This window comes from Hyalella azteca, unplaced genomic scaffold (assembly GCF_000764305.2).
Source record: "Hyalella azteca isolate HAZT.00-mixed unplaced genomic scaffold, Hazt_2.0.2 contig2480, whole genome shotgun sequence".
NCBI lineage: Eukaryota > Metazoa > Arthropoda > Malacostraca > Amphipoda > Hyalellidae > Hyalella > Hyalella azteca.
The window spans coordinates 126429-152140 of NW_025932753.1; the positions used below are offsets into that span (position 1 = coordinate 126429).

Consider the following 25712-nt stretch of genomic DNA (forward strand, 5'->3'; position numbering starts at 1 on the left):
GCATAACTATTTGGAAACAATTCAATTTAGCATTAAAAAAAAAACATTTTCTCCGCAAACTTTGCTTTTGAACTTATGAAAAGAAATAAAATATTTCACAAGTGCCATAAATTAAGTAGAACTGCGTAAAAAACTAGTCGCTGTGACATTGTAGAGTTCAAAAGTTAGCGGCCTTTTAAATTTTTACTAGTAAAATATATCAATTATAAACATATATCATTGTTTGAAAATAGCCTAAAGACTTACAACAACATCATATATATTACCGTCAAGAATCTTTTTACATTAATCTTATTCTATATGAGGCAGGGCCCCGGCGTAGAAATCTCGCAAAAATAAAACAAGATCATAAAAATATTGTACTTGGAACAAATATCTGCATAAAAGGAAACAAGTCCAGTTTTTACAGGGGACAATAGTGGAAGGGAAGATAGAAATGCTAGTCTCATCAACACTTTACAATAAATTCAACATCGATAAATTTGATTCATTACGTACTACGGCTACACAATCACACATAAAGAGATATACTGTAAGCAAAGACAAAAAAACGACCTTATATTTAATAAATACTGTAAATATAATTTCACGCTATAAATATCTTACTTTGATTATATTCAACGTAGGATCAAGACTTAGAGTAATATTGAACACCAGTACATATTTAGTTCTCATGGGATGATAAGTGTTGAATAAAATATCATAGTGAGGTTGGCACTGAAGAATATGCCTGATGTGGCCTGTCGCTGATTATTGTACTTCTCACGACTTGTTCACAGGAGACCTAAAAACAGATCCTTTGACCGGATCTTTTCAAAACTGACGATAGTTCGAAATAGCAACTTGACTTCGACCGGGTTCGATGTGGTATTAAGCATTTCAAGTCTGAACATATATTTCTCCATAGCTTTATCTAGTCTGTTCATGAACGTGTTTTTACCCGGAACCTCAACGATGTAACAAGGGTGACTTCCACATGTCGGTGACTCGAAGCGAGAAGAAATATTGTCGCACGGATGAGTTGCAACGCATTTTTTTAGTTTATAGAATAATCTAGAATTATTATTAAATTGTGTGGAAAAACTATTGAACATGGAACCAACACACTCTTAATATTGCAAGTTATGTTAATAATATGACGTAGTATTGAGAAGAACAAACACAAAACTAAAATACGACTACAAAACTTCACATATAAAACTTCTTATCTCAAAAGTCATTTCCATTGCAGTCTGATAGATGAGAAGTGAGGAATTGCAAGGCAGTAAGGCGAAATTGTGAGATGCATTGAGGCACAAATGTACAGACACGCCAGAATTTCCAATGTAGAGAAAATCAATACTATATTTCGGTTGTGGTTGCAAGAAATGATTCTGGTAGTGTTGATCGGCTTCATCATTAAAGCACAGATACATAATTTAAAATGGCGTGATGTTCTGCCATGGAGATGAAAGGTACAGAGATTATTGTCGCATCGGTGTAGATTGAAGTTGATGATGTACAATAAATTTAATGAGTAGTGCAAAAATTATCCTAGTTTTAACTTAAGATACGTTTGAAACAGTACAAAGAACATAGCAGTAGGACCTTCCTTGCCAGGACTCTCACATAAGCAATTTTTTTATAGCTATCCATTGCTCACTGACTTCGGAGAATCACATCTCGGTTCAAAGGCTCAAGCCAAGTATACAGAAGTCATTGAGCCGTTATAGGTCTATGCACTTCAGGTCTCTGAATTACTTTGATGTTGGATTTTTTAGATACAATAATTTAATTGCATTATTCGAATTCGGATTCAATAATATACTCGTAATATTCTTGAGCGTTTTTGAAAACTCAATATCTATCCGGTTGGTGGTTTAAAGTTGCTAAAATAGCTTGGGAGGCAAGTTTGTCTACAGATAGATTGTTTCCTCTAAAAAACATTAAAATATTTATTGGTATTCAGCAACATTCCAAGATATGAGTAGATAAATATGTTAGATCACATAAAATGTTATAAGAAACAGTAGAGCGCAGCAAACGCTCCAGTACTAACCCTGTGAAAATTTACAGACGCGGCAGCTTCTGATTTGGATTACCAGAAGCTGGGGCGACTCTAAATTTTGTTAGGGTTAAGAGACCGTACACAAAGCAGAAGGACGGGAGAGAAGGCGTGCGAGAGCGAGTGATGTGTGCTTCAGAAGGCGACAGGTATGTACAAACTATGATATCACATGCACATACTTCCTAAAAATTGTAAAAACATTGTGATATCACAAGCGATTATTTCTTAGTGTATAGAAAAGACACGGTTTTAGCGAAGTTAATTGCAGCAGAGCAACAGAGCGCGAGTCAACTTCCACGCTAAAGAGACACTTTCCTACTCTTAAATGTGATCCAGAAGGAACCATGCGTTAGTTCATTACTGAGTAAATATTCGTGCAGAGTAACGATCAGTTCAAGTAAAAGTTTATTAATAGCATCTCCTCGATCATGGTGAATTCCATAAACCAGATGTGATATACCAGATAACAAGATGATAAATCTTATTAAGCTCACAACTGTGAAGATGAATGAAAGATCTCTAATAACATTTCTATACCATATTTCACGAAAGAAATGAACCGTCAAACACCTTCATGACTTCATCAATCACTTTCATTTACAATGCTTACTTGAAGGTACTTTGAATCATAGAGTGCCATTAATTCAAGGGATATCAACGAACGCCATGGTTATTCATGACAGTATTGGGCAATAGGTTTGCAGCGTAGTCTGTGTAAACATGCAGGGTTTTATTATAATCTGTCCAAACTTGAACGGGTTAAATACATAACTATTAGATGCAAAGTTTGTAAAAGACTGGCAAACAGCCGACACACAGAGAAGAGTTTCAGTAGAAATTTCAGAGTCAAGTTAGATTAGCATTAAAATAATCGATGAGTGGTATCATCAACGCAGGGAACACAAAATGAGACGGTTATCTCAACCGTCGAGTTGTTTAGACTACAACGCCTGAGGTCACGCCGCATACAACGATCTCACGATCATGACTATGAGTGTCAGCAGCGTGGATTTCCAGGGAGGCGGTAGCTTACGGTATTTTGGAAATAAGTCGCTGCTTCTGTTTCTTGACGAACTCCTGAGCTATCTTGTCGTTGACACGCGTCTCCAGCACCTTCAGGATGAGGTTGTCTGCGCGAACAAACACACGAAAATCTACAAAATTTATCAACAAGAAAGGATAAAACTCTAAGCCTTGAATTATCGTAACCGCAAGGGAAGTCTTGGCTTCAATTTTTTTTAAAGCTTGAATTTTCATTCGAATTTCTAACGCTAACCCTTGACTAAAATCGCACTTCATTTTCATTTTGAATTGCCTCACCAGGATCGTTGCGGAACATGAGCGCGAGCTCGATGGGCTTGAGGCCGTGCAGGGTATCAACTCCTGTCGAGGAGGAGGCAACACCGGGGATTGTGTTCAGGGAGAGGAACGCTTCCCCACCGAAGTCATTACAGGTGATCACGTCGTGGTCCATGAGCGTGAAGACGATCATAGCGCCCTCTGCCTGGCAGCTCTGCAGGGTTGCTGGGCTGTAAACAACAAGCAAAGTGAGCACAAAATAAGAACGATCATAGCGCCCTCTTCTTGACAGCTCTGCAGCGTTGCTGGGCTGTAAACAACAAGCAAAGTGAGCACAAAATAAGAAAGATCATAGCGTCCTCTGCTTGACAGCTCAGCAGCGTTGCTGGGCTGTAAACAACAAGCAAAGTGAGCACAAAATAAGAACGATCATAACGCCCTCTGTCTGGCAGCTCTGCAGCGTCGCCGGGCTGTAAACAACAAGCAAAGTGAGCACAAAATAAGAACGATCATAACGCCCTCTGCCTGGCAGCTCTGCAGCGTCGCTGGGCTGTAAACAGCAAGCAAAGTGAGCACAAAATAAGAACGATCATAACGTCCTCTGCTTGACAGCTCTGCAGCGTTGCTGGGCTGTAAACAGCAAGCCCGATTGATAACAGTTCAGAGAACCGGGATTGGAGTAGTGGGTTCGATCCCAAATTCTTGTAACAGTTCTGGTAGAAATCGGCGAGGTGGTTGAGTGGTTGCCAATAGCAAGATTGAAGCAGTGAGAGACGGGTTCGAAACCCCAGGGAACTGTAAGAATTTTTCGATGTCAAGAACTGGCGACAGTTCAGATTCATTCTATTTAACGATGACACCGCTAGTCCTAAGTAAGCATGAACGAAAAAAATGGAACACACAGGAGGTTTTTGTTACTAGCAACTGTTAATGATACCGATCAAATACAGCTACAACTCATGCAAAGATATGGCTGCGAAAATTTGTGAATATAATCAATGCGAATGTGCAATAGTATAGTTAAACAAACATTCCAGGTGAAAATTGACAGTACTGTCATTCATTTAACGTATATTCAAGTTAATTGTTTTTGATGAGATAGTCATTAGAAACTTCACTACTGTTTGATGCAGGTTTTACAGGAATTGTACTTATTAACTTTCGTCAATCTCACGAATTAGTTAAAACTTTGAATGGATACAGCACGAATTTAAATGAAGCCTGACTCACAATTCGAAGCATTCGTCGAAGAGTGGGTTGAGTGTGCGCTTGTGAACGTTGGTGTGTTGGGGGCAACACGTGGGAAACAAACGTCGGGGCACAAGCTCCACTACCACGAACGGGTCACTCAGTCCTGAGAGAAATTGCAATACAGTTATTCGTGAGAAACGATACCCGCATCACTTATTTCAACATAGAAGCAAAACATGGAACCGAAGTCAGTAGAGTACTCAGAATTCTCTATTGAAATCCTACAAAAAAAACAGACTAGACGAAGCTATGCAGGAGCATATGTTTAGTCTTAAAATGCCTAGCAAATTACGGACCAGGCAATAAGTCCAGCAGCTATCTCAATCAATCGTCAGCTATGGAAAGATCGGGTTCCAAAGCCGGATCCCTTGTGAATCAAGTCACGAAAAGTACAAGAATCGGCAACAGGCCATGGGCCTATTTCTTCAACGCCGACACTTCTATTCTATTCTAAAACTAAACTTAATGGTACACGAATAGTGTACCTATAGGCAGCTACGTGTACCAAGACCGTTACGTGAATTCAGACCGCTGCCCTTACCGACCGCCCTTAACCGATTATTCCAATCTAATTATTTAATTCCCGGCCACACCATTGTCCATCCTTACCATTAGGGTCAAGAGGGATGACGTTCCTGGCCTGCAGGATCTCGACACAGAGGCTGTCGTGGTTGAAGTAAACCCTGACGAAGAGGCTGCCGAACTGGTGGCCCTCCGCGCGCTCCTGCAGCAGCAGACGCTCCAGGTAGTAGCGCTCCATCAGTGCTGAGGTGGTCGTCTTGTGCAGCTGTGATGGTTAGTGATGGTGTTAGTGAAGGTGTTAGTGATAATGGTTATTTTTGCTGTCAACATGACAGTTAAGCACGGGATACCAAACATATTTTTTTAATTCTTTGAAAATTCGTAAAAATTAATATCTCAACCTCAGTTGCGTCTCGACGAACGCGCACTCCGGACACTGGCATCATTAATGTCAAACAAATAATGTTGGATTTTATATCATAAACTAAGAGTATCTAGGGACATCAGTTTCAACTTCTATAATTTAAAATTGTTTATATTATTTAACTTGAATTAAAACCTCACCCTGAGCTGCGTCTCGACGATGGCGTATTCCTGACACTCGAGCACCGCAGCCTCGAGACCGCGCCCTCCCGCGTGGAAGAACTCCTTCAGTAGCGTCAGCGCGTCGTACAGACGCAGGAAGAAGGCGCTCTGCTTCTCCTGGAGGAGGAGGGTCAGGTTACTAATGTAGTCTTTTCAATTACAAAATGTGAAAAGTGTATAAGTGCGAAAAATCAAGGAAAAATGAGGAGGAAATCAAACAGTATTATTAAACTCAAGAAAAAATGTGAAGGAAATCTAACAGTATTATTAAACTCAAGAAAAAATGTGAAGGAAATCAAACAGTATTATTAAACTCAAGGAAAAATGTGAAGGAAATCTGACAGTATTATTAAACTCAAGGAAAAATGTAATGGAAATCTAACAGTACCTATTATCAAACTCAAGGAAAAATGTGAAGGAGATATAACAATATTATTGAACTCGAGAAAAAATGTGGAGATCTCATGTTAGATGAGATAGATTTTAGATCAATTTTTTTTGCATAAAATAAGTTTGTAATCTCTATTTTTTTGTACCAATCTACGCTGTTTTATTAATTTACGAATAAATCGTTCATGTACAAAAAAAAAGTTTCAAGTTCATGCTTCCATGAAAAGGTGGATGCCCAAAGGATTTAGAAAAAATCAGTCGCATAAAAGCTTGCATCGAAGCGCTACTGCGGCTGTGAATTGAGTTCTTTATCGAAGATGTGAAAGATAAAAATTTCACAAATTGAAGTGCAAGCGATGGTTAATTGAAGAACTTGGTGAAGGACAAGGAATAATAGCACGGTGAAGATTGAATATTATAAACTGAGCATCTTTTTCATTAGAAAAGATTAATATAAGCCGTGTTAGGTTAATCAGAGAGGAATAATATGCGGCGGTTCGTAATATTTTGAAGTGAATTATTAGATAATATAACAGTGAGCACTCACCGTAGTTTCCTCCTCAGAAGTCTCCTGAGACAATGACCGGGAAAACAAAGCACGAAGATTGTTAGCAATCACAATTAGAAACAATCAGCCTCAAATGGTAGGAAATTTTAGTCTTGGTCGTTGGCAAGCACATAGAACAGTTAAAACAATCAGCCTCAAATTGTTGGAAACTCTAGCCTAGTCATCAGTAAGCACCGAAACCATACATGCTCTAAATGAGAAACATCACTTAACCAATTTAGGTAATTTGTAACATCAAATTTTTCTTCATAATAAGTGCTTTTCTAACAGAAAAAGTGGGCATCTAAGACATTAAAAGAACGTCAAAAAGAACGAAGCCAAGACATAGTAAAACGAGCCACATATCATCAAAGAACTTTCTTTTCACTTCGTTTGATTTACATTTCCTGCAGACAACGAAAATTTTTTGGAGAACTTGGCATAACTGCAAAGGAAAATGATTTAAAGATAAAGAGATAAGGTAATTTACACACATGACATGCATATGATAAAAGCGTTGAATGTATATATGTAATTCGTTTGACCGAAGCGTCAAAATTCTATTAAAAAAAGCAGTTAACGAAGTCATAAAAATTCTATCTAAAAAGCAGTCAACGAAGTGACACATAACATTAAAAAAATTCAAAAAGTATAATTACCTGATATTATGATTTGATTGCGAATCGATCAGACTACTTCTAACACTAAAAAGATTACAACATATACAGCGACCTCAAGTGTAATTATCAAGACAGAAAATTCTCTTGATACTATTCAAGTTGCAATTAAATGTGGAGTGTTGCATCGCAATGCTTGAGCGAAAAGCGACAATGCAGCCCATCCAATTGTCATTTATAAATTGAGATTCAGATTTCATATGGAGAATGCATCCCATTTCAAATTGATTGATTTTTAAATTAAAATTTCAAGCAGAGTTTTCTTAAAAGCTTCATTTATGGATTTAAATACAAAGATATTGAACTTTAATATTAAACCTAAATTTAGATTTTGGCTTCCAAGTAATAAATGCGGATTTTCTTCTTGACAACGAAAGCAGTTTAGTTACTCGCAAAGAACTTACGAACGCATATTTCGAGCACAACCAGCGATTACATCGGAAACCTTGGTGAACTAAGAAACGACCTCTGCAAAACCGGTTGTTTGCATAACTTGCAGAACATAACTGTTTGAGTTGTTTTAACCTTGCCGGACTGCAGAGGTAAATCTATAACTACACTCGGTATGATTGTAAAGTAGTACATTTATGCAGTCTCACGAAGGTTAAGCTGACGTTACAGAAAAACCCACCTCCCGAGTCCTGGGAGATTCGGTTCATGTTGTTACTCAAGAATGCGGCAGGTTTCAGAGTACATATTTATAAATAGAACCAACCTCGGAGTCCTTGGTGATCTGGTGCGTGAGTGCAAGCAGGACCGCCTGCCACAGGAGGTGCAGGAGGCGGTCCAGGTTGTTCTTGAGGAGGGCGGCGGCGTAGACGGTGAGCGCCGTGCGGAGGTGTTCCAGGAGCGGACGTACGGCCTCCCGCGCCGGTAGGGAGTCCGGCGACCAGGCCAAGTGGAACACGTCTCGCTGCAGCTCCTGCCGCATCTTCAAGACCAACAAACTTATATAAAAGCGATCAAAATTAAGAGCGCAAAAATATGGTGCGGAACTGCAGCAATGTTGGGGTCACGAGAAACGAAGGGGCAAGAAAGATCATAACGTCAATTTCAGAACGTCAGGTAACGTCAATTTCAGATTAGTTTATTAGTTATGAATGCTTTGGAACGTCATCGTTCTGCAGGGTAAAACGGCGAAACGAATCACGACTGAATTTTACCAGACGCAATGAAATTATTTTCAAATGAGAACTTTTTTAGCACAAAATAGACACAGGTACGAAGCAATTTGTAACACCATTTGGGTTATAATGACATGCTAATTACCTTGTCACTGACGGGCAACATGGACTCGCCGATCCTGGCGTCGAGGGCGCTGAGGCCGGACTGTAGCAGCGCGATCAGATGGTCGCCCCACGCACGTCCGTTCTGTGGGTCTTCCGCTTCTAGGCACTTGCTCAGCTCGTTGATCTGTACGCGGAAAAAGGAATTGGGTATTACTCTGCATATAGTGACGTAATTTCTCACCCTACTCCTTATTGCCACGTCAATCTGAGTCAGGGTGACCTGTAAAAAGTAAAAAGTTCATCGCTATTTATGGGGACGCATTTTTTCATCCTACTCCTTATTGTCACGTCAATCAGGGTGACCCTGCACAGAGTAAAAGTAAAAAGTTCATCGCTATTTGACAAAGTCTCACGGATTTCTCAGAGTGCGGCAGCCGACAACGCACATCAGTTCACAGTTTGAGATTTTACGGAATTTGTCCACATATCTTCCGCCTCAGTGAGTCGAAGTGTACATATGAGAAAGCTCGTACTATCTCAATATATAGAGTTTCGTGATGAAAATTTACCAAAAAATACATCCTTCACCAATAAATCATTCTGTTCGAAGCGCCAGTTTTCGTCAAGGAAACTAATCTTGGTTACCTTAATACCTCATTCAAAATGATCAATGAATAATCTGAGACAATACAAGCCGAGCTTTAAAATGGAAACCTTAATCTTTCATTCTTAAAACCGTAATCTTTCTTTCTCATTGAATAATGATCAGTTGTTCTATGAATAATCATTGATAAAATCTCATTTTCAAGATTCTATCATTAAATGTGGAGTGTTGCATCTCAATGCTTGAGCGAAAAGCGACAATGCAGCCCATCCAAAAATTTGCGTGACTCGTGTTTAAAATAGCTAATTTATAGCAGAGACTGCGGAGACCTGGAGATCTTCCTCGAGGAGCGTGTAGGAGTGTCGCACGTGCTCCATGTTGTTGACGGTGATGCAGAGCTGCTGTGCCCGCTGGTCCTCCGCGGTGTCGTTGGGCAGCGTCAGGAGCCGCTGCTGCAGCAGGCTTACGTAGTACTCGGCCGCCAGCGATATCAGCTGTGGGGAAAATATTTCTTGTGATAAGAGCTTGTGTTATCAGCTGTGGCGAAAATATTTTAGCGCATTTTCTCATTTATGGAAAAAATGCCCTATTGTGCTTGCCACGTCCGTCCGTCTGTCCGTCTGTCTGTCTGTCTGTCTGTCCGTGACTTCACGTTTTCGTCGACGAGAAAATGCGCTCTCTGTCACTCACTGCAGTGAGTACTGAGTTATATTTTTTTGTGATGAGCTTGTGTTATCAGCTGTGTGAAACGTACCATTATACTCGTAATAAACAGCTTATGGCATCAGAGCTCTGTGTGAAAGATTGCTTATAATAATTATCTAGCATACGTTTACAGCATGTCGGCTGTGAGAAAACCTTTGCTTATGATGAACCGTTTAAAATAACAATTGCTTAAAAAATTCATTGTTAGAAGTTTTTGATATCAGCTGCGTGAAACGTTTCATGATGATAAACAGCTTTGGCACCTAACGTACGGTTTTTAGTGCTTCGAGCAAAAAAATCTAAGTTGCCAGAAATGGATAAACTAGCTACACGCTATTACTGTTTAGGATGGATTGTGGTTTGGGTATCGATAGAAAATTCGTAGGTGTTAAACACCAAGAATTATTGCCAGTAATAATATAATCGGACCTTATGAGGGATAAAGACTGTGGTGGGGAGTTCTTTGTTCACCCCATCATCACAAAAATTTACGCACATCACTGAAAATTGTGTTTTTTATAAGGCGTCTCACGAAACGAAACAATCTATAAAAACTAAAATCATTATTTATTCGCTAATCATTACAATAAAAAGGAATAACTTTCGAAAAGTCGAAACGGCAACCATTATAATTAATGGGGCGGGAGGGGACTTGCCTGTATGATCTTCAGGATGAGGTTGTAGGCGGGGGGCGGGAGGGGACTTGCCTGTATGATCTTCAGGATGAGGTTGTAGGCGGGGGAAGGGTCTGGCCAGGCGAGGTGGCGCCAGAAGGTCTTGACGTGGTAGAAACAAGACGTCACGTCCACCGCCGAGGCGGGAGGGGACTTGCCTGTATGATCTTCAGGATGAGGTTGTAGGCTGAGGAAGGGTCTGGCCAGGCGAGGTGGCGCCAGAAGGTCTTGACGTGGTAGAAACAAGACGTCACGTCCACCGCCGACGTCGTGTACTGACGCAAAGTTTACAGAGCTCTTGGTAGAATATAAATATCTTAACCCTGTATGTACTGATATATTTCAAAAGAATCGATTTGCATGTAACATGACATTTAGTGGTTTCTAGATTAACGGCTAGTAGTTTCTCAAACATCAGGTTGAGTTAGATGAGGACCACATGTTAATAATATAAAGCATAAATAAGTAGAATAGTCATGGACAAAAAAGTAGATTTTTCAGCATAAATAAGTAGGATATAGTCCAGGACCAAAAACTAGATGTTTAGGCACAAATAAGTAGGACAGTCTAGAACGAAAAACTAGATCTTTAGTTATAAATAAGTAGGATAGGCAAGGACGAAAAACTAAATGTTGAGGCATAAATAAGTAGGATGCAGTCAAGGACGAAATACTAGATGTTGAGGCACAAATAAGTAAGACAGTCACGTAGAAGAATCTACCTGCACAGGTTCGCCGGTGTTAGCGACCCTGTCAGTGAGGATGGCTCGCCGTATCCTGACGAGGACGGTGTAGCAGGTGTGGTCGAGCCAGCAGCTCACGGACGGACTGAACTGCCGCCACACGCACCCCAGCGTCAGGCCCGTCGTCGTGCGCGAGCACTCACCGCTCCCCGTCAGGTGCTCCTGGAACCTGTGACACCTCGGCTCAGTGGCGGGGTGCAACCTAGAGGCGTGCTTCCGGCTCATAGTGACTCGTAGTGACTTAGGGGTAGTGACTTAGGGCTCATGTAGTGACTTAGGGCTCACTCGTAGTGATTTAGGGCTCATGTAGTGACTCGTACTGCGGCTCGTGATGAGGCTCGTGTTGTGGCTCATGTAGAGGCTCACGTTGTGGCTCGTGATGAGGCTCGTGATGAGGCTCGTGTTGTGGCTCGTGTTGTGGCTCGTGTCGTGGCTCGTAGTGTGTCTCGCTATATTGCTCGTATTACGGTGGTTCTTGTTATGGCTCAAGCTGAATCTTAGACTAAGGCTCTGACTCATTTCATGAATAAATTTTCCTAGAATTTGCAATGAAATTACACACTTAATTACACACACACAGTAACACTTAACAGCTATACTTCACTGCGACAGTTTACCGGAAATTTTCACAATAGAACTTCAGTAGAATACTTCACTGTCATCACAGCGTTTACGAAGCCGCATTGACCAATAACGCAAACAACGTCTTTAATGACTAGGTAGCAAAAAAGAAAAAATTAATGATATGACGACTTCAAGTGCTAGATGACCGTCAGTTGTATGATGATCGCAAGTGCTCAATGATCGCCAATTCGCAGACAATGGCACATACATTTCTATGAGTTTTTTAACTATTTTAATGTTTCTAACTATGTTAATGAATATTTTTCAAAAGCCAGAACCTGATCGCAAACCCTTATAAAATAAAGGCCAGACAACCGAATTCATTTGCTGGTCTTGCACTGAGATAAGACGAGTTACCTGGAGAACTCAGCGAGCGCGAGGTAGAGGATGAAGGGCGCCGGGGAGCAGGAGGTGGGCAGCGGCTCCGGCTCGCGGCTCAGCTCCATTTCCGTCAGGATGGCGCACTGGTTCCACACGGCCGCTTCGCTCACCTCCAGATTTTCTCCCCGCTGGGAAATAAAAAATGAAACATTGACGTGTTTACACCTTGCTTTATTCAAGAAAAAAAAAGCACTTGATGATGAAATTTTTTATTACTGTGTAATGCCATAATTATATCACATGCGCTACGACGAGAAAACCTTTTTTAGTACACCACACCTACGGCAACGAGCACGTACATTGAATGTATTCACCACACAATAGGGCTATAAAGTGTCTGTTGTCGTTTCGTTCATTGCGAACTGCATGCAGAGAGCGAGTATGATGCATAATCATCAATATAATGACTAACATACCAAGTGAAATAGAAAAAAAAGGTAATATTTTTATCGCAACTGTGTTCTATGCTTTTTTCATTGAGACAGGATCTGATCGTTGTGCGCGGATTACGAGAAACCTAACTATTACCAGGCGTAGCAAGTTTCTGGAGGGAGAACCTAGCAGAGTTTAACAACAATATGGCAGTATAAATATCATTTTACGCTGTCATCACAGTTTTGAGTGAGACATATCCAAGTAGCACGGTTTATTCTTGCCTGAGTTAACTTAGTCCAGCTACGCGAGTCAACCTGATCCTAATCCGTACTACGTGCAGGAAGTGTGTCATTATTTGGACAATATCGCCCATCTATTTATGTGAGTGCTACAGCATCACACGACGGCCGCAGTTTGGCCACACGGAGGCACCAGAAACTCGTAAGCTTCTTAGGCTCGTTAGCGAACAACAGACTTGACACGGCGTTGTTAACGAGACGTTGGCAGCAGGTCTGGAGAGTTCAGTTGATTTGTAACGTAATGAGGCGTCTTTGGCAGTGACACGTTGTTGATAACTGGACAAGTTTCATTACCATCGTTCATTTGCAAGTCGTAGAGTTGAACTCATCGTCATCGGTTTTCGACAGTTTTCTTAATGTTACAGCGCCCTGTGTACAGTGTACAGAGAGTGCTGTACAGTGTACAGGCTCGTCGGCTAGCACCTTCGTTTACTTGTACTTCTATTAATTAGATTGACATATCTCAATACCAAAGGGCAATTAATATATCCTGATTATTCTCTGTAAAACGGTCAATTTTATTCCTATTCTCCGTGTCTAATAAGAATAAAATGCTAAAAATTTACCAGCCTTACACCAAGACCACGAAAAAAATTAGGCTTGTTACGTTAGAAGCGTAAGCAAGCTTCTTGACGGATGAGCAACGTTTGAATGTTAAATAATTTAAAAATAATTTAAACATGCTGTAAAATTTATGTTCTATGTTAAATAATTTTCACACAACTCACCTGATATTCACTGAGGATCCTCAAGGTGTTTTCCGTTAGCTAGAAAAAAATATAAATTTGGTTATTTATTCAGACCAGTTCAAGTGAAAACTGTCTTTCCGAAGCCACCAATTTGGTTTACTAATGTATAAACAGAATTATAATGAAATCTGTTTTACGTGCATAATTTTCAACAATGTAAATTGAGTCACTGAGCACAAGAGAAAAAAGTAACATTTGTTGAATTTTTTTTTTGTATTTTTCATATTTCAGTCCGCTTTTCAGCAAAGCAATTCGAGCTATGATATTTAAATCTAAGCGACTGCACTTGTGCGGAAGTGTAATTCATAGCCAGGTTCACGATGAAAAGATTATCATTCATGTCTTCCGTGAATAACGGGAGCCAGTAAACTGGTCGGGACAGGAGGCAACCATAATTAATTTCCAGGAGTTTGTCATGAAATTGACTGGTGCCTTGAGGCGGCAGCAAGACAAACTTTTAATGGAGCTTCTGAAGTTCTGCTCGAGACTTGACCCGACGACAGAAGACGCGGGTAATTTTAATTACGCGCTCATCATGATTAGACATGGCAACTTTTGTGAAGAGCTTTTTATGGCTTCATCACATGACCGAAAATTCAAACAAAAGATATCCTTGGTCAAGCCTCTATCTTCACACTTATGGTGCTTGATGAACACTACAATCAACAACGGTCTCGGTGGGCCAACCGTGATATTCAAGAACAGGAACTAATGCGTAAGTAACTTAAATGTTCTTAGAATGTTCCGTAGACTTTATTTATACATGAAAAAAATTTGTGAGTAAATTAAATATTCTCACGACATTCCGTAGACTTTATTCGTCATCTAAAAATTCACGAAGAAGTTTTCCAACTGCTCCACACTCGGTCATTAAGAATTGATTTTATAGAAAATAGCGATTCATTGGCAAATGAATTTTTATAAATTTAAACGGAAAGAAAAGATTGCGATGAAGTAGGCTTTATCGATAGCTATTAAAGCGAGTATCACATAAGAGATAGTATCAATAATAGAACTAAAAGACTGAATACCATATTTTTACACAAAAACTGCATCGCGTGTTCCGTTCAGTATCGAATTAAACAAAAAAATTTAAATATCAAATTATACTGACAACTTCCAAATCTGAGTAAAAATTGATATCGAGCTTGTATTTTAAACTTTTTTATGTTGCCGGTGTCGAAAAACTCACCTGCTTTTCCCAGATGCGGTAGAGGGTGTTGACGTACGGGATGCGCAGGGATCTAAGGACATCAAAGATCTTAATTTTCTTTCAAGTCAGCCTAAAGATCACGAGGGAAATCATCTCAGGTTTGATTAACAAGAAAGTAAACCACCAAAGAGGAAGCGGGATCACAAGAGTTGTTAGAACACCTTAGATAAATTTTAGCTCACAAAACATTCATAAAATCTGAGGTAAACATTAAGCTGGAAAAAACAGTATTAATAAATTTATAAAAACTTGAGATGTTAATCTGAAACTCTACCTCGATATGAAATGAGTTATATCTTCAGCATTGAAAGCATACATCGCAATCGTTATAATTTTTGATCTGAATTCTTTTACAAAACGCTTTTACACTAAATTTCCATTGAAGAAAAATAGGTAAAATGGAAATGAGAAATTATCCAAGAACATAAATAAACGACGCATATATAAAACCAAATGCGCAGAAATGGTTTGAAACATTTTGACCTAGCCTTGTGCCCTGGTTGGTAAGAAGTGACATTTCAGCAAAAGAGTTCCGAGTTATTAGCCCAAGTATCGAAATAAGTTTTCATGTTGCGCCAAATTTTTAATCCGAAACCCAGAACCTTGGAAGAAAAATTTTGCAGAAAATTTCCGCGGAAGTTGAATTTATTCCATCAGCATAAAAGCCGGAAAACCAGAGACGGGTTCTCGAGTGGAAGAATAGACGGCACCTACTCAGAGAAATGTGTGAGACTTGGTCAGAATAACGATACATTTTTGCCCTTGAATGATTCTTCCTGACGAAGTTTAGCCCGGCAAAAGGGCGTATCAAGACTACGTGCTTGTGCCACGGGTAAGAAGGTGTGTCACCATTCGGACAATATGACGAATTTATTTTTTTGCGTGCAGGTTAAGTACAAAAGATGGAAGCAAGAAGAAACTTTCGCTTTACAAAGCTCTGCTTTTAGTAGAAAGCAGCGCGCCATCAGCATTCTTTTACTTTGTCATAAAAACTTTGAAATTCTAATTTGTTTAGTCTAAAAATTAATTAAAGTATGCGGCACCAGGACTGAAAATACATAGTTGAGCCTTTGTTCACAAATGCAAAGAAAACTGATGCAAGTTATAAAACAGAAAAATTATATAAATTCTTTCAGATAAATGACTTCTTTCCTAGTGATTTCAAATCATACCTAATTACTAATATACCAGATTGCTCCTAATTATTGATTTCAATTATACCGAAAGTTGATCAATAAGGCGATTAAATCATGAGATCCAGTTTTCCTTAACTACAATAATCATGACTCTAGGTCATGAGTTTCAAAACAATACACAAACTGTGCTATTATTAAAAAACTATGTATTTATTTGTAAAGAATATAACTGTGCTATTATTAAAAAACTGTGTATTTATTTGGAAAGAATATAACTGTGCTATTATTAAAAAAAGTATGTATTTATCTATAAAGAATAATTCCTCATAAAGTTGCACCCACTTTTCGAAGGAATGTTCGTAGTAGTCGATGCCATTCTGCAGGTCGAGGCTGAGCTGAAGGGTCATCCTCGCCAGCTTCTCGACGGCCTCCTCAGCCCCCATACCGGAGCCTCCAGCATGCAGGTTCTTCCTGACGCCCGCCCCTTGTTCTGGGGCTCGGCCATACGGGGACGTGGCACCTTCTCTCGAGGCTTCATGGGTGCTCATGGGGGTGACAGATGCCGTGCTGAGAGCCCTGATGCTGTCACCTATGCTGTTCGTACTGCCCCCGTACTGGCTGATCGTGCTGTTGTTACACGACGTGTTAGAGTCCGTGGAAGTGTTGCGCTGGACACTGACCAGTCCTGCCTTCTTTGTCCGGTACGCGTACCTGGGAGTGACATGTGCATTGTGCCGTGTAAGGCTTTAACGATTAACGTAGCAGTTTGTCAATTTGGTAACGTTGCAGTGTGCAATTTTAGTGAGAAACTCAGCCTTGCCAAAGTCAGAAAAGTGGATCTGATGTTTGAAAATCAGTAGTGACTAACTTAGCCTTCTCTAACTCCGGCGATCAGTTGTACATTTCTCAACTCTAGCCAGTGAAGATTCTGTATCAAAGCTATATGATTCTCTGCTAAACTCTTAAAAGTCGGATTACATGTACGCCCCTCTGGTAGAAAACTTTCTATCTTGGACTTCGAATGCCGCGACAAAAGTTCACACTTACAGTAAACTTCAAGCATCGTAAAAAATTGTTCCCATTTTCATTTCGAAACGACGCAAATGAAAAAAGTTCGGACGCCGCATTAGTTCGTTTTACTGTGTAGCTGCAAAAGAATGCCAAACGCTCGAATATTATTGCAATATATATAATAAGTAGCAATTTGATAAGCTTTTTTTTTGTGAGCCTGGCCAGCTATTTACAAATAAAAATTCCTGGCCGTTAATTCCTGTCGTATGTGTGTATGACCAATAATCTCATTTGATATGAATTTCGAGCAACGATAACTAAATTACTAACCGTAAAGAGTAATGCGAAAATCGTTTTGTCGCAGATTGATTTTTTGCACCATGACATCGCACAACGATAATTTACTGCATCGTGGTAAAGCTTGATGGTAATTTGAAACCATGTTGATAATGCTGGTTATTTTAAAGATTTCAAGGCTCTCTTTTCTCATGCGAAGCTTTTAGCATATTGTAAAGCTCTCCAGTAATGGCTTAGTATCAAATAAATTTTTGCATTAACTCAAGGTCTTGCGCATTTACGTCGTAAAACTTATAATTTTAGTTTCAAAAATGTTATAGAATAACATCGAATCATCAATTCAAAGCATCGTATTATCTGCGCTCCAGTCTATAGTAATCTTCAATAGCAGCTTCTTACTTTGACAAGAAGTTTAAAGTTGTTGTAACCTGCGTTTATTTATATTGATTGTTTTCAGTCTCGTTACAAAAAAGTAATGGACGGTAACATTTTGAATTAATAAAGCAAAGCAACTTTTAAAGAACGTTTGCCATTTTTTATTTCCGACTTTTTTCTTTACTGTAAGGGTTTTTAGAAAAAAACGCCTGCCAGTAAAAAACTCCTTGACGTTTGAACTCCTGCCTTGCTGGTTTCTTATGTTCATACCTTGAAACAAATGCTGAATTTTTAAAACTGCTTTGCGGTCTCCTAATTAAGAAACAAACCAAACTTAATTTCTTTGGAAGCTGCACTGTGATGAGACAGCTTGTCTTCCCTCTTTAAAGTACGCTACTATCCATGTCTGCTCGCGTTCTTAATTAAGTGAAGCAAATAGCTGACTTTTTCGAGTTTGGTGCAACGAGATCTAACCTAATTTGTAGCAGTTATCGTATAATTAGCTAATTCATAAACGACTTAATGCACTGACTGCAAATTTCCACGTATGTGGGTTTAGTCGTTTCGCAAAAAAGCGAATTCTCTTGCACAAGTTCTCAGAACATAACCGAGCTAAAGTGACATAACACAATTAAACTTGATCTAAGCTAACCTAACTAAACTATCCTAATCTAACTAAATCCAGCTCAACATTCACTGTAACTGCATGAGTAACATTGAAAAAAAAACGCAATGAAACCTAACGCTAACTTGCGCAAAAATATATGAATTTTTAACCGACCTAAATACAATCAAAAAACGTACTTCATTGATGTGTTTACGTTAACGTTTGCCTTGTTTTGATTTTATATTTTAAAATTTTATTGATATCCGAAGCGTAATGTAAAAATGTAACCAGCTGCAAAAATGCTCTTAATGCAGCGGCTGTGATAATTTCAGTGTCAGGATTAAGTAGTCCCTGCATTAGTTAATTAACCGATAACTGTCATAAATGAAGTCTCCACCAAACTCAGGCATAGTGCTAATCTTGCTTTTGCGCAGTGCCTGTAATAATTTCATTAATGTTGGTTTAGTAGTTGTTGAATAAAACAATTAAACGGTAATAGCCGCAAATGATGTTGGGTCTCCACCAAACCCGAGAAATATGTTTATTTTACATCAGCGCACTGGTTATAATATTGTGCAAAATAATATAATATAATATAATATTATATAATATAATATATAATATTATATTTCTGATACATTGTGTGGCTGTACAGTTACTCTCTGAAGCTGAACATTTGCACATTCAGATTTCCTCGTCAGAGTGACTCATTACAGAGTTACTCACCAAATTACAGTGGCAAATAACTCACCAAAGCTACACGCTGCAAAGTGTGTCAGAGTTGCATAGTTACTCACAGTGTGCCACACTACTAAGACTGACGATTGATTGAGATAGCTGCTGGACTTATTGCCTGATCCGTAATTTGCTAGGCATTTTAAGACTGAACATATGCTCCTGCATAGCTTCGACTAGTCTGTTCTTGAAGGCGTTCATACTCGGAGCGTCAACGATGCTATCAGGGAGGCTGCAGAAATATTCAGAGCAATGACAAGAGCAGGACAGCAGCGGTGCCCAGAGTACGCGAGTCAGAGCAACGTTCAGAGCAGCACTAAATTCAATCAAAATTTAATTAAATTGAGCCCTTCAAAGACGTCTTCAGCATCACGTTCTCAGGACGCGGCCATAGAAGACTCGTGTGACTCGATAATTAATACTCCGGTGCAGGCATGGGCGTGAGACCAGACTACGAGAATAAACTGAGACGTTTAATAAATTACTTTTTGCGAAATAAAACGTGTTATCATGTTACTTAGTGAAACTTAGCACACGTTACTCACTTAGACTTGCAAAACATTGACCGTGTTACTCACTGAGACCTACATTACCTTACCCATCTTACCCGTTTAGACTTGCATTACATTACCCGTGATCTAGTTGGTGATGAATAAAGCACGACTAATAACTTAACAATCAATGATTATTAAAAGCATTAACAATAAGTCGACCATATGAGCCAGGATTGGACGAGCAGCTGCAAAGATCTCAACTAAAAAGTAAGCTAAATTTATTCGAAAAATACTCCGAACTTCCGTTAAGGAGGCACCAAGAATGCAGTGTTGCCACAGCCTGTCTGATAGATGTCTTCTGGGCGACAAATTCAGTCACTCGAATTTAGTCGTCCGATTTCAGTGAATATAATCAGTTCAGTGACTGTGAGTCAGCGGCGTTTGACAGCTGACTGCTCGGCCGCAGACTACGATACCTAAACAAACGTGCCGTGATTGCGATTCAATTAAGGCAGTCTAGTATAAACCAAGCATGACTTCAAGGCGGAGCGACATAGCAGGACTTGAACGCAGACAGAAAGATATTTTGTATGGAAGAAATTGCATCTTAACGAACGCTTAACATCCCTTTGAAGTACATGCTTAACGACACGATCTAAACCTTCTATAAGCAAAATCCTTTTACCGCGGGATAATTAGATTAAATATTTGTATACCAAAGGGCGTAGTCTCAATCATGTCATAAAAGGTTCATTACACATGAGTAGGAATTTCATTACTGACGACATCCACTGCTGAACACATTTGCGATCCACAAACGAGGTGCAACAAGTCAGAAGGAGCGATGAGTGTTTATTCTGCGCCGTAAAACCCCTAAGCCATCGATAGAAGGTAACGATTTCTCTCGCTGATGAGATAACATAGACTGTTCCCGTTACAGCCCATGGTAATCAAGGTCGTGTACTCATCCTTACTTGGTAATTCAACGTCGGTTTACTCATTCTTACTTGGGCATAAGGCCATGCCGCTCACTCCTACTTGACGTTGACGCTATTCACTCCTACTTGGCAATAAGGCCATGCCGCTCACTCCTACTTGGCAATACGGCCACGCTGCACACTCCTACTTGGCAATACGGCCACGCTGCTCACTTCTACTTGGCAATACGGCCACGCTGCACACTCCTACTTGGCAATACGGCCACGCTGCTCACTCCTACTTGGCAATACGGCCACGCTGCTCACTCCTAGCAGCTGAAATTATCGTTAAAAAGCAAATGCAGGAGAAATGTCCTCTTAATTATCGCAAAAGAAAACAAGATGCAGCTGAAATTATCGTTAAAAAAAGCAGATGCAGGAGAAATTTTTAGTTGATTGTCGTAACAGAAATCCTAAACCGAATAAAATTAATGGGGTTGAGAAATATTTGGCGATTCACGACGATAAAGTTGAAAATAAGCGATTTAGAATAAAAAGTTCTGAAAATAATCAAATAAATATAAGTGAGTACAAGTGATATTTACGTTATTTTCATGACTTTAGTCGCATGCGTAAACCTGACCATTATAAACCCAATATCAGGAAATTTTTTTAACGCGTTTATCTTGCTAACTCCAATCTTTAATACGTCAGTATAATTCAGCGAATATTTCATACGTATTTTCTACATCAAGTAATCATTTTCAGTTCCCGATCACGAGATTTTGAATCATTCTTGATTAATTATTCGATTGCAAATGAATAGTATCACAAAAATTTTCCTTCACTTATTTCTATGATAAAATTTTATCCCAGTGTGATGACGAACTTCTTTCTGCTGCACCCCGAATTCAAGGCAATCCACTATATATTTTTCTTTTGAAGAATGATTTTCCATTAGACCGCATTCACACTAATTATTATAATGACAAGACAACATTTTGAATAATGACAATTATAAATTGATTAATTATTATGACGACAATATAATATTATAAATAACGTGCATCATTATTTAATTATTATAATGACAATTAGAAATTGATTAATTATTATAACGACAATATAACATTATAAATAATGACAATCATTAATTATTATAATGATAATTATAAATTGATTATTTATCGTCACGACAATATTACATTATAAATAACGATAATCATTAATTAATTAATATAATGACAATTATAAATTGATTAACCATAATGACAATATAACATTGTTAATAATAACAATTATTAAATAACTCTTGTTATTACTAATATAAGATAATTAACCCCCCATCCTACCTCCTCCTTGCTGAGCGCCTCGTCGTCCCACAGCTCGTGTAGGGACGTCAGGAGGCGTAGCAGGATTCTGTGGTCCAGCGGGCGCGACCTGTACACGCACAGACATTAATGGGTCAAACTGTCCTAATATTGACACACTGTCGGTAAGAAGAACTGATATTCTATGTTTTTAAGTCGAACTGCGTCAAGATGATCCACATAAAAGCAAGAAATGCATCGAATTTTTTACAAAGCCTGCCTCATTTTTCGGAGTGCACGACGGAAACTTCTAAGATTGGTAAGGACTATGAAGGCATTATTTGATTTATTCAATACGTAGGATAAAACTAAGAAAATTAATAACTTTTTTTAGTGAATTTGCTAAAAATTATCTTTGTATTGTATTGCGCCTATCCCAGTTACACTTCAGATATGTATAAATAATACAAAATAATTGCGCTTCCAGTCTTCTGCAGGTCACGCTGACCTGCAGACACGAGGTCACGCTGACCTGCAGACAAGTCACGCTGACCTGCAGACAAGTCACGCTGACCTGCAGACAAGTCACGCTGACCTGCAGACAAGTCACGCTGACCTGCAGACAAGTCACGCTGCCCTGCAGACAAGTCACGCTGACCTGCAGACAAGTCACGCTGACCTGCAGACAAGTCACGCTGACCTGCAGACAAGTCACGCTGACCTGTGGACGCGTGTATAGGCCATGAAGCGGCACACGGCCTGCTGCAGGCGGGTGAGGTCGCCCTGCAGAGCGTGCTGGTGCAGGATGGTCTCTGCCGGGGGGGCGAGGGAGCCGTCCCAGCCCAGGGAGTCGTCCTGTGGGGGGCCAGACAGCGATAGTTGTTATTATATACGTTATTATTTATTGTATCATTTTACTATGTAAATGGACCAGACATCAATAGTTATTATTATATATTATTATTTGTTAGATTATTTTACTACGAAAATAATAAATTAATAATAAAGTAATGGGGCACCAGACATCAACAGTTGTTATTATATATTATTATTTATTACATTGTTTTGCTATGTAAATGATAAATTAATACAATAATGTAATATATTTACATTATAAAATATTTTACAATGTAAAGTATTATGTTGATAAATATGACCATATTTAATGTCGTATTCTTATTATTGTCTGTACGACGCATATCATGTTTACAGCGCACAACATTTACCCCATGAAAGATTTGTTTACAGCGCACAACATTTACCCCATGAAAGATTTGTTTACAGCGCACAACATTTACTCAATGAAAGGTGTGTTTACAGCGCACAACATTTACTCCATGAAAGCTTTGTTTACAGCACACAACATTTACTCCATGAAAGGTGTGTTTACAGCACACAACATTTACTCCATGAAAGGTGTGTTTACAGCACACAACATTTACTCCATGAAAGGTGTGTTTACAGCACACAACATTNTGTAGAATGTGCCGTGGTCTGCTCTGCTCACCTTCCACTTGGACAGCTCGTGTAGAATGTGCCGTGGTCTGCTCTGCTCACCTTCCACTTGGACAGCTCGTGTAGAATGTGCCGTGGTCTGCTCTGCTCACCTTCCACTTGGACAGCTCGTGTAGAATGTGCCGTGGTCTGCTCTGCTCACCTTCCACTTGGACAGCTCGTGTAGAATGTGCCGTGGTCTGCTCTGCTCACCTTCCACTTGGACAGCTCGTGTAGAATGTGCCGTGGTCTGCTCTGCTCACCTTCCACTTGGACAGCTCGTGTAGAATGTGCCGTGGTCTGCTCTGCTCACCTTCCACTTGGACAGCTCGTGTAGAATGTGCCGTGGTCTGCTCTGCTCACCTTCCACTTGGACAGCTCGTGTAGAATGTGCCGTGGTCTGCTCTGCTCACCTTCCACTTGGACAGCTCGTGTAGAATGTGCCGTGGTCTGCTCTGCTCACCTTCCACTTGGACAGCTCGTGTAGAATGTGCCGTGGTCTGCTCTGCTCACCTTCCACTTGGACAGCTCGTGTAGAATGTGCCGTGGTCTGCTCTGCTCACCTTCCACTTGGACAGCTCGTGTAGAATGTGCCGTGGTCTGCTCTGCTCACCTTCCACTTGGACAGCTCGTGTAGAATGTGCCGTGGTCTGCTCTGCTCACCTTCCACTTGGACAGCTCGTGTAGAATGTGCCGTGGTCTGCTCTGCTCACCTTCCACTTGGACAGCTCGTGTAGAATGTGCCGTGGTCTGCTCTGCTCACCTTCCACTTGGACAGCTCGTGTAGAATGTGCCGTGGTCTGCTCTGCTCACCTTCCACTTGGACAGCTCGTGTAGAATGTGCCGTGGTCTGCTCTGCTCACCTTCCACTTGGACAGCTCGTGTAGAATGTGCCGTGGTCTGCTCTGCTCACCTTCCACTTGGACAGCTCGTGTAGAACGAAGACGGTGACGATCTGCTCGTGCTGCTGCACTTCTCTCCACACCTCCTCCTCAGACGTGCCTCTGCATTGTGGAAATGAAAAACACATTGTCATTTTTAAACTGGGCAGTCAAAAGCATAAATTTTAAAACTGTTTAGTCAAGAGTATTGACTATAAAACTGTGTGGTCAAAAGTATTCACTTACAAGTTCAATTGCGCACAATCTCATAAGAAATGTTCGACATTTTTTAGATAAGTTTCCAATCCTAGTTGACAATTTAGGAGACTCTTTTCAAACGTTTTTGCAGTTATGCGCGGACGATTTAAATTTTCATCTCGTGGAATGCAAATGAACCGCAATGCCGCAGGAAATTTTGACGCAGTTTTACCCGGAATTTTGGGTAAAAACTGGCTACGATTTCCGGAATTAGCCTAATACCCCGAGACGACTTAAAGCCAAAAGCAACTGAATTTCGAGATCAGTGAGTAAAATTAGATTTTTTAATTGGAAATGAGTTCACGGATCTCATTAATGCCACAAAAATGATTTTAAGGTCTTCAAAAGCGTGATTATGATTAATTCTTTTTCTAGTAGATTACGAGTACAATGATGAACGGAACCTTATTCATTTCGACATGAAGAGATCTGATTTTAGTGAACCAACATATTCCAGGGAATATTGCTTGGATATTTCAGCGAATATTGTTTGGATATTTTAGAAAATATTGGTAGGATATTCCTGCGAATATCGAGTTTCCTTTGAACAGCGAAACTTCAGTCGCTGCACAGGGAAAAATTATCTGACCACCAATGAAAATATGGAACTTTTTAAGTTTTTAGTTCGTTCTAAAACATTCATGTGAGCATGTGAATAGCTAGCGCAGCGGCAGACTATAAATAGCATGAAAGGTAGAAAAACTATAGCATGACGCAGAGGCAGACTAGTAGCATGATGCAGCGACAGACTAGCATGATGCAACGACAGAACATACTAGCATGATGTAGAGGCAGACTAGCATGATGCAGCGGTAGACTAACATAATGCAGCAGCAGACTAGCATGATGCAGCGGCAGACTAGCATAATGCAGCAGCATGCTAGCATGACGCAGAGGTAGACTAGCATGATGCAGCGGTAGACTAGCATAATGCAGCAGCAGACTAGCATGATGCAGCGGCAGACTAGCATGATGCAGAGGCAGACTAGCATGATGCAGCGGCAGACTAGCATGACGCAGAGGCAAACTAGCATGATGCAGCGGCAGACTAGCATGACGCAGAGGCAAACTAGCATGATGCAGTGGCAGACTAGTATGATGCAGCGGCAGACTAGCATGATGCAGCAGCAGACTAGCATGATGCAGCGACAGACTAGCATGACGCAGAGGTAGACTAACATGATGCAGCAGCAGACTAGCATGATGCAGCGGCATACTAGCATGATGTAGAGGCAGACTAGCATGATGTAGAGGCAGACTAGCATGATGCAGCGGCAGACTAGC

At 40.0% G+C, this 25712-nt stretch overlaps 1 protein-coding gene across 1 annotated transcript in view; it reads right to left on the reverse strand.

The window, feature by feature from the left end:
- Positions 1–1885: 1885 nt before the first annotated feature.
- The window catches only part of LOC108679515 (BAI1-associated protein 3), a 57321-nt gene continuing 33494 nt past the window's right edge, over positions 1886–25712 (reverse strand). The window contains exons 10-28 of the mRNA XM_047885581.1: positions 24203–24293; positions 22517–22650; positions 21838–21925; positions 18709–18776; positions 16392–16760; positions 14893–14944; positions 13680–13718; positions 12254–12405; positions 11252–11441; positions 10689–10805; positions 9481–9645; positions 8588–8731; positions 8034–8249; positions 6642–6710; positions 5684–5821; positions 5207–5384; positions 4577–4700; positions 3368–3576; positions 1886–3177 (exon numbers count right to left, since the gene is read on the reverse strand). Coding sequence (XP_047741537.1) covers positions 3077–3177; positions 3368–3576; positions 4577–4700; positions 5207–5384; positions 5684–5821; positions 6642–6710; positions 8034–8249; positions 8588–8731; positions 9481–9645; positions 10689–10805; positions 11252–11441; positions 12254–12405; positions 13680–13718; positions 14893–14944; positions 16392–16760; positions 18709–18776; positions 21838–21925; positions 22517–22650; positions 24203–24293 — 2644 coding nt within the window. The 3' untranslated portion in view covers positions 1886–3076. The remainder of the gene's footprint in view (positions 3178–3367; positions 3577–4576; positions 4701–5206; positions 5385–5683; positions 5822–6641; positions 6711–8033; positions 8250–8587; positions 8732–9480; positions 9646–10688; positions 10806–11251; positions 11442–12253; positions 12406–13679; positions 13719–14892; positions 14945–16391; positions 16761–18708; positions 18777–21837; positions 21926–22516; positions 22651–24202; positions 24294–25712) is intronic.